At 42.3% G+C, this 13,287-nt stretch overlaps 1 protein-coding gene across 2 annotated transcripts in view; it reads right to left on the bottom strand.

Moving 5' to 3' along the window:
* The window catches only part of mta1 (metastasis associated 1), a 71,509-nt gene extending 58,222 nt beyond the window's left edge, over positions 1–13,287 (bottom strand). The window contains exon 1 of one of the 2 annotated variants that reach the window (XM_088648761.1): positions 13,031–13,287. In XM_088648761.1, coding sequence (XP_088504887.1) covers positions 13,031–13,058 — 28 coding nt within the window. In that variant the 5' untranslated portion in view covers positions 13,059–13,287. The remainder of the gene's footprint in view (positions 1–13,030) is intronic. The other variant, XM_088648764.1, reaches the window with a different exon arrangement.

Genomic DNA, 13,287 nt, shown 5'->3' with positions numbered 1-13,287 from the left:
GTGTGGTCCAGACTGCACTAGCGTGAATGGCAAGCTGGGACTGACCGACCTGGCCTCTCTAGTCAGCAGCAGCAGCAGATAGAGACGCGCCACTCTACCAACCAGAGTGAACTGTGCCGCCAGGAGCTGCGAGGCTTCGAAAGGGTCAAGAACCAATGCAGTTGCAGTTGGGCATGTCGGAGAAGCACACCCCAGGATCTCATTTTCTCAGTTTTTGCCAGTCTGTTGAGCTTTGCATCGATCAATGACTCCAAATCATGTGGGTATAGAGTACAAATATCTCTCATGTAAAAAAAAATACAACATTCAATCTACATTCTTGAACACTATTCATCGTGGTCTGTAGTAGATGTATCAGGATTCAGAGCTAATTCTGTATGCGAAGATCATGAGAGCAAAAAGGATTTCTGTACTGTAGAATGGAATCCACTATTTTCTGGAAAGGGTTCATCTGGCACTGCGGATTAGCCCTTTGGGGTACAGTGAGCCACGTTCACACACCCACACCCCATAGTTCAAGGTGATGGATGCCTTTCTGGACACCACAATATAATTACAGAAGAAGTCAATGTTCTACAATGCGCATGAAGCAGGAAGATCAATTTCCGTAAGACATAATGAAAAGATGAAAAAATATCTGATGATCCAACTTCCATGAAACACCCTGCCACAGTATCTGCACCAACAAGCCACTGTCGTTCAATGAACATCACATCACAGAGAACCACCAGCCCCATCCCAGCTTTAAAATCAGCGTACAGATCTACCACAAAAATATGGTGAACAGTGATGTTTACAAGTAATTTTAGATACAACGGGTGATGGTGGTATAATGAGGAACAGGAATACATAAATAGTTTACAGCACAGAAGACAGAGGTGTCCACAAGATGCAATATTTTAATTGCTGCACCTTCATACAAAAAGGTAAAGTCTTAAAAGTAATACATATAGCCCAGGAGCCTACAGCCTACGGCAAGGGATTTTAAATGGCATGTGAAATCAAAGAGGCTTGTACAAGAAAAGACTAATAAGCCACAAAAAACAATAAAAACTATGCTTGACTGTTCTGCGATTCTCTACAACACGCAACCCAATGAAAGCTCTTTGGCGTAAAAAAAAAAACTATTCATTTGGCTTACTTACTGCATTATTTTTAGTGGGGCTAGCCTATTGTTTTCACAGGAAAGATTGCTTTCATTGCCACTGATAACACTTTTCAAACTTATGCATAAAGTCGAACATTTTGGACAAAATGGTAATTGCCAAGTAAGGAAAGTTAAACGTTTACTTATTTCAGTCCTTCTGGCGAGATGAATATGGATAGTCAACATCAGGATTGTACTATGTGGTCTGAGTCTGTGATATGTTGTTTATATCCACAATCCGCAATTCTTGTGAGATACTATGACTCAGATGGATTTTGAGAAGAGTTGCGCTGCCTAAAACCCATGCACGGCACCACTACAGGAAAAGATATAGCTAAATCATTCTGAGAAAAAGGTAATTGAGAAAATGTTTTCTGATGGTGCTGCTATGGTCAGAAAACAGAAGGGATTCATAGAGGTTATTGTGGATTTCACTGGAACATTGCATGGTAAATTTTCATTGTATTACTCATCAGGAAAATGTTTGTATAAGATTTAAAATGATGAGCTTAATAATACGATGACTTATAGTGGCAAAAACAGTGAATTTCAAATTCTGCTGTAAGCCTGAGAATTGAGAACTCAGCAAGGGAAAGCAAGGGCAAGCATATTAAATGGTAATACTTGCATATTAATTTATTTAGATATTATTATAGTTCAATGTCAAATTGTATTAATCAAATATAACTAGGGCAATTATTGACATATAAAGTATGAATGGCAGGCAAATCTGTAAAAACAAGTGCATGAGCTATCTCTTGACAGCTACCTCTTTGGTTTCTGCAAAGGTTGCTGACCCCCGATATAGGCAAACATTTGCGTCACCCCAGCATTGTCTCCAGTACACAATCTGGGCAACACAACAATCAGTACTGTACAGTACAGTTTATTTAAGACTTCACATTACTATAAGACTTCAAGAGTGAATTGTTAAATCAAGGTCACGTCAGTCAATCTACCGCATTGAGTGCTACACGTCTTTCAGTTACAGCCATTTGATACTTCATGGCCTGTCGTGTACTAACAGTGAAAAGGGAATAACTAGAACAAAATGGATGTTCTAGAAAATGGGCAGGACAGGCCACTCATGGCCATTTTGCTCTGGTGCTGTGACTACCTCCACATTGAGTCAGCTGTTTCTCATCAGAAACAGAGCACAGTCCATGAACCAAACTGACCATTTGAGATGGGGACTGCACACTTCTGGAGCTTTACAGCTATGAGGCGTGCAAATGCCTCTGAGACTTAGATCTTGTAGCAGCACCAAGATACGCAGTTTCCAAGAGCTTTTAAGCAGACTTTAATGTTGCTTATCTAGGGAGGCCGCGAGTTTGATAAGACTATGTAGCACAGACGTAGCACATATCCTGTGCTACGGTGTGGTGTGAGATTCACTTTCTATGAGACAATGTTAGGTACGTAAACAAGAGGCATCATTGTACCGTATCAGCAGCAGACCCTTACAGCAGAAAACAGATTAGTGCATACAAAAACTATTCCTGACAAAGTTGAAAAAAGCAGAAAAGGCACCAAATGATGTGTTTCAATCCAAACCATCCAATTCGATTTGCAAGTAAACACCCAATATCGTTTATCAAATCTGAGCGACAGGTAATTGGAAGCGTTAATTGACCCAGCTCAAGCTCCATATGGTTTTTCAAGCTCCCCTCTGAGAAAAACATGGTTCAAGCAAGTGGATTTCCTAAAGGCACCCCCTGAAGGTCTTTCACAGTTTTAAAATGGGAAATGAGCTGGGTGTCATTATAAAGAAAGTCAGAGGAATAACACTGGATCTTTGCACACAAAAAATCAAACTCCCTTTGAAAGCCATTTGTGACACATCCCTCAGGTGCAGTTACATCAGAAATACTGTGCTGTACAGTAGTATTCTGAATTAACTGCAAAATAATTTGGTTTCACTGCCTGCAATGTGTCATTAGCTGCTAACAGAACACTCCACAACCTTCAGGTCATCAGATTTTCTTCTTCCTGCCAGCTCTATCATTAATTACAATAGAAAGATACCTAATGTATACAATTCTTCTAGAAAGAGATGTGATGTCATTTCCTCAGAAGAAGTGTTATTTTTACTTACATAGGTTATATGGTGGTAGCAGCATGGTCTCATTTAAGACACGTGGCACTGCATGTGAGCTAATTCTTGGAATTTCCCCAGTAGCTACGGCTGAAGCTGGGCTGCCTGCTGAGGATGATTTGAGCACTCAGCTTCGTTGAAGAGATGAGGGGTTCGCTTCAGTCCCAGTGCAGTTCTGAGCTGCAGTACACTTCAGTTGTAAAGCCAGTACGAAGGGCCTCTACCGTGGCTGAGTTCCTTATACAGTAACAGCGTTTAAAGTTCAACACCGCCATCAAAGTTAGCAAAAAACAGAGGAAAAAGTACAAGCAAATAAAAACAGCAAAAGCACCTAAAAGGGCAGAGGCCTACCTTTCTTCTTTGTTCATCTTCAAGAGCTTTTTGTTACAGCAGATTTCAAAATCCTGAAATTAATTTACATGCTTCTTAAAAGTAGCGGTATGTCAAAAACCACAGCACTACTGAGAATCCCTTGCATTTATACATTACTTGTCACCCCAGAGGATTTCAAAAGATACTTTTCATCTACCACATTGGTACATCTCCCGACTGGGTGACATGCAGCAGCCATTCTGCACCAGCAGTTTGGTACTGAAGCAAGAGCTACACCAGTACAGTCAAGGGGAGCTTTGGGGAGGTCAGACTGTGCAAACCCAGAGAGGAATTAAAGCAGGACACCAGGGTTAACACTCCGCTTCCTTCGAAAATAGCCAAGGGATTTTAGGATCAAGTCAGGATAGCACAGAGGTAGAGCACCATCTCAGATCACCCGACACCATTTCTAGCTGCAACTTGGAGATCATCTATTCTAGTACTGACCAGGCCCAGCTTTGCCGGATATAGTAGACAATAAAAAAGTTGGAAACACCTTGCCTATAGGTAGTCTACCATGGCTGCAAGAGGAGACTTCAGCCATTTGAGTTTGAAAATAAAATGGAAACTGCTCGAATACTTTTGATTGGGGCTTCAGCGACCAAGATAACTCAACTTGCAATTTTTTTAATGAGAAACGGTGTTTAAGGCAATATGGGCAAGGAACTCTGAGGGAAAGACTTCACCTGCAAAGAGTAACTGTGGGCATAAACACATACTCAAGGGTCACGATATTCATGCATTTGAAGTGCAAGGCAAAACAGGTGATAAACTGCAGATCAACTTGACTTAATCTAGAGCATGGGCAGCCAGTTTAATCAAACACTGGTCCACCAAGATCTCTACTATAGTAAGGCTCAGTATCCTTGGCAATGCACATTTGCAATACAATGCAATGGACTACAGACAGCAGTGGAGAGATACAATATGGTCAGAAGAACTGACCTTCAGTATATTCTTGACGATGCAGACAAGTGCATATGTGGCACTAAACTATAGATGTCAAGAACCTCGAGTGCTTGGTTCCAATAGTGAAGGGTTCTGGTGGTTCCCTAATGTTGGTGGTTTGGGCGCACTTATTTCCTAAGAAGGCAAGGTCAATGTGAATCATTACTTGGTAGTACCAAGTGATCAGCTTCATCTCATGATGCAACATTTCTTTCTTGCCTGGACTGTCTTCCAGGATTGACAATGCCCCCAGTCCACAGAGCATGTGGTTGCATGAGCATGACACGAATGTTATTAATATGCGATTACCTTCTCCGTCATCAGATCTGAACCCAGTCAATCTTTTACAGGATATTCTGGAATGCCACCTCCATCAATCAAGTTGATCCACTTTGCTTTTTTTTTTACATGCGTTTCCATTTTCCATTAACCCTACACATTGCTAAAAGGTAAGTAATGTATTTTTCTGCATGTCGAATGGAGCAGCATGTGCAGTGCAGGAGAGGGTGTGTCTGATTGACTGACGTCCTGCACAGCTGCTGGAGAAAGGATCCTAGATAAGAAAACTGCTATCCAGCATCCCAGCAACCACAGGGGCGTCCCATCACTTCCCTGTTTTGCATTGCAACAAGACTGCAGCTCTGAGGACATGAACTGACGCCAACCGTGTAGCTCAAGATCACTATGAACTGCATTTTTGCATTTGCATCAATAATGATAATAACCAGCACCAAAGCATCTCCAAGTGCATGAGATGAAAAGGAACTCAGCTTGCATTGGTGCAGAGCGGTCATTGTGCACCAGCAGCTCACTACTCCTTCGCCTTCTCGGTTGTGTAATTAGCTCCTTATCCAGATAAGCTCTGACAGAAATTCAGGTAGACAGGACCGAGAAAGCCCGAGCTGGAGTTCAGCCAGGACTCCTAATCATTTTGATTGGCAGACAGAGCCAGAGTGCTATCATCCCTCCATTTTCTTACCACTTCATCCAGTTCAAGTGAGCCAGAACCCAGCTCTGCAAGCAAGGGACACAATGCAGGATTCACCAGCAGAGCACTGTAGGGTACACACAGATATGCACACACTCACACCAGGGTCAATTTTCCCAGAAGCCAATTAACCCACCAGTATGTTTTTTGACTATGGCAAAGAGCCCCTCGGGTCCAGAATTGAATCCAGGATCCCAGAGCTGTCAGGCAGCAATGCTGACCTCTGTACCACCATGCTGTCCCAGGAGACAGCACCTCCTGCTGCCACACTGGTGTAATACGTTGGGCTTCCCCCCCCCAAGGGTCATGTCCACCACTCCCACTCCAAGTAACAACATGTTTTTTGTTTCCCCGTCTTCAAAGTAAAAGCAACGACCAGGCTGAGATTTCCTCGGCACCCGAGATCTTAAGAGATTCGGCTTCACCCTCCCTGAATCGATAAACCTCCCCCAGAGAGGGATTTCACAAGACTTGAATTACAAGTAATAAACACCTAGCAATCACAAGGAAAAACAGCTATGAGAAAATGCATGTAATGCCCTTGAGCTAGACCAAAGAGTATGCAGCGTCCATGGACTGGAGCTGGTCAGTGTAGCATCCCATGCTTTATTACACCGAGTCAGCCAGTTTCAGAAGACACTGCCATGTCTTTGTCAAGGAATCTGCAACAGGTCGCCATCTACAAAGAAGCCTGTTTACATATATTCAACAAGGCAGGTATGCCAGGCCTACAGCAAATCAGTAAATCCACAGGGAAAACACTCTTAATGGTATCTGATGCGTCTCAGGAATAAAACAGGAACTATGTGGCAGCAGCACAGGGTATGAGGAAGAGCTTCTGTTGCAGAAATAAAGGGAATATTCTGCATAGAATTTAGTGTCGGAATGCATCAGTCCCCTTAAAAAGCATCCAGCCTGGGAGTTCCAAAGCAGATTCTACTGGTTTTATGCCCAGGCAAGCCAGAGCTCCCAGTCCTCAGACTCTACGGCAAACGGTCACGTTTACACACGGAGCCAAACACCTCTAAGTGCCCTGAGAGCTCGATCGGGGTGGCTGCTCATGCCACCTTCCCCCACTTAACAGGTAATTATCTCATCAGGAACAAGTAATAGGTTTATTCCATGCTGAAAAGAGAAGAGAGAAAATACAACGTTTCGGCTGTGAAGCCTTCTTCGGGTGTGAAGAAGCCCTGAAGAAGGCTTCGCAGCTGAAATGTTGTGTTTTCTCTCTTCTCTTTTTAGCATGGAATAAACCTATTACTTGTTCCTTTGCAGACTACACATGCTGACGCAGCTACCTACCTGAATTAGCTCATCAGCTCCAGAATGTCAAACTATGCCCTGTCCACAGTCCGATGCTCTGTCATTGAGCTTCCTACTGATTTAGGGAAATACTCATTGCACTAACCTGCCTGTCAGTATGATTAGGAATCTGCCCAAATCTGTCTGACTGTACGATCCCAATTTCAAGACCGATCCCCATCTGTCTTATTACAGCTATGCCTCCACAGCAACCAACCAAACCTTCATAAACTTGAACTTTATAGCCACATGTAACCGGTACACGTACTGGTACAATGGAATTCCTACTTACAGAAAGTCTCTCGATTGTTACTGTGTGGATTCCCTGTTCACCAGAGCTGCTCAGCTGTGCCATGCCTTCCCCGTCATATTCAGCTCGCCTGCAAACTGCACTTCCTGTTTTGTCCATCTTCTGTCTGCCTGCACACTGCATCCAAAGCTCTACTTATCCACTTGCCTTCACCAGGACCTAGCAAGTGGGTTCCCCAGCCTGTCATACAGACACTATACTTTCCAGCTCAATACCGCGTTGCAACAACTGGATGTTGTCGAGGATGATTTCCTTCCTGGGATCCTTTATGCCAGACACCAAGATCAACAGCAAACAAATGAGCAAGAAGGTTTCCCCAAAAGCTTTCTAATGTTAACTCCCATTAAGAAGGGTCATGTCATTTTTGGAAAAGCCATGGAGAAAAATTAAGAGACTTCATTAGCCAAGTCTGCGATCTGGGTTCGAACAAGATGTAGCCCAAGCCTGAGCCTCTTCAGGACCTGGGCAAAATCTTGTCTGCCTACAATTCAGCACCAGGCACCAGGTATTTCACTCTTAGTGCCTAATTTCCTGTATATCTATAAAGATAGGTGGGATGATTTAAAATAATAAAGATCTACTTCCTTTGTAAAATTTATACTAGAGCCTGCAGCCTGTTAAGCCTGAAAATGAACAATTTTACGGTCATCACTGGACTAAAAACCAACAATGTAAAAATTAAAAAGTGTATAAAGATCCTACACATTTTAGATATTGTTTAATCCTTGAAAAATGCGATAACCTTGTTTTACAAATACAGAAGCCGAGCCCGTTGTTTTTTTATTTGAACTGTGAAAAATAATATAAAAAGAAGTATCTATTTTGAACATACCGACTATATATTCGCTGTACATATTCAAGACTTGCAAAGACCCATTGAAGGTTAATAAAGACTGAGGAAGACCAATGAATGGCATAAGTCATAATGACACCATCACAACTGTAACAAGACTGGGATATGGTTCAGCGACAGAATACTAAAGAAATCAAACTTTATCCTGATCCAAAACTTTTAAGCCATGCTCAGTTGAGGTCCATAAGAGAAATCAGACAATATCAATAGGTCTTCCTTACTAAAACATGGGACAGACTAAAACCAGCCTGGGGTTAATCCTGGCTGGCATTGGCAATCGTCTTGAAGAGCCTCCAGTAGATGGATCCATAGTGGATCCATGGTTCTGAGTGACTGCAGCAAACTCTGGACACGTCACAGGGCTGGCCTCTCCAGCTCACTAAGGGTTACTGTGACAATGTGAGGTAATTGAAGACAATATCCCTGCCCCTCCCACACCACTATCCTGGCACAGTCCCCAGTCCTAACCATGTGTGAGCTGCAAGGGCTGGGTGACATGACCTCAAATCAATATCGCGATAATTTCCCACATTTACCTCAATAATGATAAATTAACTATATTTTTTGAAACCCTTGAAATTATATGATTACATGATTTGCTGAAAGATCACATTTTAAATATGCGAAACTATGAAACCTGGTCAATATCAGGCACCACAGTTTGAGAAAAATATTTTCTTGAGGGCACAACGTACCTCTTGTCAAGGGCTTGAACGAGTCTTTTGAAACAACTATGCTCCACTTTAGCTATGGGAACCATGTCCTTCGCTATGTAGTGGCGTTAGTCGTCTCGTTACATCTGCGTAAATCTTTTGCATATTGAGTGGCATCAGTAAATGTTTGTGTCAGAGAGCTGTTTGGGGGAATCACTTCGGCCATGAGTGCGTTTGTCAGTCTCTCTCTCTTTTGGCCATGCACTCTTCGGATACCATGACATGGTTGTGTTTCAAGTGAAGAAACAAGTTGCTCGTGTCGCTTTTGGGCGCAGAAACGGTTTTCTGACAGAGTTTATATCCGACTTCTCTTTGCTCAGTATCCGGTTTGCTGAAGCCAAAATATGACCAAACGATCGACACTGCATCTTTTTTAGATACCAGCTGGTCTTCATTAGTACTTGAGACTGGGGTTCAGCATGAGCGCTCGTGTTGTCTCATGCCCGGCACGCTTCTCTGTGTTTGGAATGAAGAATGAAGGTTGGACGAGGCAGAAGCATGTGACTGGATATGATGACTGGGTGTTGTAGTTTTTTAAGGGGACCGCTCATGAAAAAAAAGGTCGGTGAGAGATTCTCAACGTGGGTATCAATACATTTTCGATATATTGCCCAGCCCTATGTACGTTCTGTACGAAGCAATATGTACAAACCAAACCCTGTCTCATCTTCAAAACTCTGCACATTGCTAAGAAGAATCCAATGTGCTTCTCACACTACACAGGAGTTGTTTTTTTCTCCGGGCATCTCTCTTAGCCTCCTCAATAAGCTTTAAGTGCTCATTTAATGATCTAGATTCCTATAAGGTACTAAACCACAGCAATTGTTTTGCTTGCACTGAGTTACTGGGTGCATTAATGCCGGTTTTTGCTTATTTATGGCCAACATGTTGGGCACTGACACTCCCATTATATGTTGCTCATAATACATATTAAGGATGTCATTGGGTACTCATCCTTGAGAAATGCTATTCTGAATAAAGTGTCAGAAGCAGCTGCAGTACACACTCTATTCTCTATCGCTTCTGTTTTGATGGACACCATGAATGATCAGCATAGCATAGCAGTTTCAGACGCTATATTTTAAATATAAGGTACACCGTAAGACCAGAAGAAGCCCATATACTGTTCCCATTGATGGATTCAGTATGACAGGCAGAGTAAAAAAAAAAAAAAAGATAGTTGGTCATTTATGCCTTTCAGACAACAAAATGCAGTAATAATAAAATCTAAACCTTCATCAGAAGATCTCTTTCATGGATGCCAACAACCACGAGAGGCACTGAAACTGGGTTTTTCATTCAGACAGAGGCCTCACTTTCCTAGTAAATACTAAAAAACAACTTTTAAATAAACCAACTTCAGGATCACTTTGAACACGATATGATTCTGAGCTCTAGTCTATTAAGAAATGTGACCATATTTCACACAATTTATTATACATCATTTAAAAAAGCAACCTGACCTGCACTTCCAAAAACCACCCACTTTGGTGAAACACCCCAAAATTAACTTTGCCTTGAATAACCCCAGGTATAGGGCTTTTAGGGTTTTTAGGAGCCTTTTCACAAGTTAATCCACCCATCTTCTAAACTACTTCCTCCAGTGAAAGGTTGCGGGGAAGTTAAAGCCTATCCCAGCAAGCAACAGGCAAAAGCTAGGATACACACTGGACAGGACGCCAGTCCGTCCCAGGGCACAACTCACACCAAATTTCCCAAAAGCCAATTAACCTGCCAGTGAGTGAAGCATTTACTCTCCAAATGGTCATCATACAGACAGCTACATAAAAACTACATTTTTAAGAGCAAGGCAGAGCAATTCCAAAGGAGAACCTGAACCTATAATTGAGTGGAGGACAGTATGAACCTATACTAACACACTTACCAGACATCCCCAGAAATCTCTTAAACTGCTGAACAATAGGTATCTTTAATTTAATTATGAGTGGTCAGTTAAATGGTTTTAAACCTCTTTACCATGGATTTAGACCATAAAAGCCATTGACGCTCTGGAATCAACCTAGAAAAGAGCAACTAGATACGTTCCAAGGCTTAAGGGAACATCCTACACCGGCAGGCTCAAGAAACGGAACCTTTTTAGTCTTTGAAAGAGAGGACCATGAGGTGACCCCATATTATTCAAAATCTCCAAATGAAAGAATAAATTCAATGCAGCGAGTTTTTGTTCCTACAGATATTACATCAGATACTCAAAACCCTGAAATAATCCAATGCATAACTCTCCTTCAAGGAGAGATTGCATATTTGCCTTTTGATTGCAAGCAGGAGCCGGGACAACCTCAGGATAACTCTATTAACTTTGCTAGAACTGCTGGCACAAGAGGAAAAATGTTACCGAAGCCAATGCTACAATTTAAGCTACGTATCCCTTAGGAAGCTGGCACCACCAAAGCCAACGTAATATCACCCAAGTCAAGCACAAATCTCTCTAGACTTCATAATTCAACAGCATCCTAAGTAAAGCACCATGATCTCAAAATGATGTGATCCTTCACTTCTGTGCAACTGGAGGATGACACACTTCGGTCTTCTTGAAAATCACACATGGTTTTCAGGACTTGTCCAACAATCCCCTGAAACTGCTCAATTCTGCAGGGATTGCAAAACCAAGGGATTTGGGGGGAGGTTTCTGGAAAAAGTCTAACCAATCAATAACACGCAAATGGAGTATCAAGTAAGCAAGCTGGCTTTCACCATGGCATCCTGTTCTTCAGAACTAACCCTCACAACTTATTACTTACTGCTTTTGGTCAAATTAAAGCCTGTTAAAATGACCTACTGTTCAGCATGATACAGCAGGACTGTCCAGTCCTGGTCCCAGAAGGCCTGCATAGTCCATAGTGTTTTTCAATGTCTCTTAGCTGGCAGAAGCTGTTAAATGGTCCAGTTAAACCAGTAACCAGATGGTACAGCTTATCAAGAGTAGAGCTGGAATGCACAGCAGCAGACACACCGGCCCACCCACGATCAGGACTGGACGGCCAGGCATTACAGTAGCTGTAGTGAATTGCAAAGTTGCAATCTTTATGATCATCAATAGTCCCTCATGTTGAAAAAAGAAGGAGGGTATATAAATGTATCTAATAAGTCAGTTTGTAACTCTGTTCAGTTTTTCACTTCTTCAGCACGGTTCAAAACAGACTCAGAAGGCAGCACTCCCAAACATCTTGCCAGGAGCACTGTATTTTCATGTTTTGGTACAATTTAAAATCTAAAGGTTGCAGAGTCTTTTAAGGGCAACAATAAAGACCCCCACCCCGTTCCCCCAGAAAATAAAAATACAGCCTAAGCCTGAAAACCACTCGAACTCTTTGCACCGCCAAATTCAGAGCTTGAGTAAAAATAATCAAATTAACTTTCAGTCAAAAATAAAATTACACTAAGTACACCGTGAGATTTAATAGCGATGTTAGGGCATTAAGAAAATAGTTCTGCGGGACAACAAATGGTTCTCACTGCAGCAGAGTAACTATATAATAATGTGAAAAACGTTTCAAGAGCAAATTTTAAAAAGTACCCCGAACTCCAAAGTCTAAGCCCCCCAGTGAAGAGAAAACGAAACGACAAATTCGAGCTCATAACGGGGAAGCTCCAAACAGGTAGAAAAAAAATGCAGATGGAATTAAAATAAAAGTCTTCACAATATGATTAGTGCTATATATGTGGATTATTTTCAAAGATTCAATATTTATGTTTCAATTTCTCCCTCCATTCATTTCTATTGGCGGTGGGTGGGGGTTGGGAGCGAAGTGAGAGGAAGGCAGAAAAAAAAACTTTTAAAATACAGTAAATAGTGTGTGTTGTCCTTCACAAGTAAGTCCCAAAACACGAACCTCAACCATGTATGACTGCCCTTCGACTTTCTTGTTGAAGAGAGAGCACCACCCGAAAAGCCTTACAGGCTAAGAGGCGAGACAGGAGATTCACTTTTGAAAAAAATTAAAAACCATGCGATGGCACAAGTAAGCCTCGCTTAAAAAGAAGATATCCGTGAAACAACAATCAAACTAAACTTTACACGCAAGAAGAGTGTGAATGTGCCTTTACAAAAACCTACACGGACTTCGGTTTGGTCGATCGTTCGTGAAACATTTCACAATAGAGAAACCCGGAGGTCCCAGTTACCACCATCCTCATCCTCCTCAGTCACCCTCATCATCCTCACTGGAGCCGCACACTTCACAAGAAATAAAAGAGGAAGACTGCGAGTGTGCAGAAGCAGTCCACGCCGTGCAGAATACATGTATATGCGTGTACGACACAAAAACTATCTTCTCCTACCTCCGACCCGGTACATATTCGCAGCCATGTCTGCCCCGGGTCCTGGTGTCTCCAGGTAGGGGTATCTCTCCGTCGCTACGGTCTCTGCTGCTGCTGTTTAGTGTTGGAAAATGGTGGATTGATCAATGGAGAGCGCACCAGGCAGGGGTATTTAAAGCGACAGTACACATATTACTAAATCAATCCGGGTATCACGTAGAATTAATGCAGCCCGGGGGACCCGCATAAATTTGGATACACAGTCCGCCTCAAAGCCC

This window comes from Lepisosteus platostomus, chromosome 10 (assembly GCF_059453375.1).
Source record: "Lepisosteus platostomus isolate fLepPlt1 chromosome 10, fLepPlt1.hap1, whole genome shotgun sequence".
Classification (NCBI taxonomy): domain Eukaryota; kingdom Metazoa; phylum Chordata; class Actinopteri; order Semionotiformes; family Lepisosteidae; genus Lepisosteus; species Lepisosteus platostomus.
This window is presented reverse-complemented; position numbering and strand designations above follow the sequence as displayed.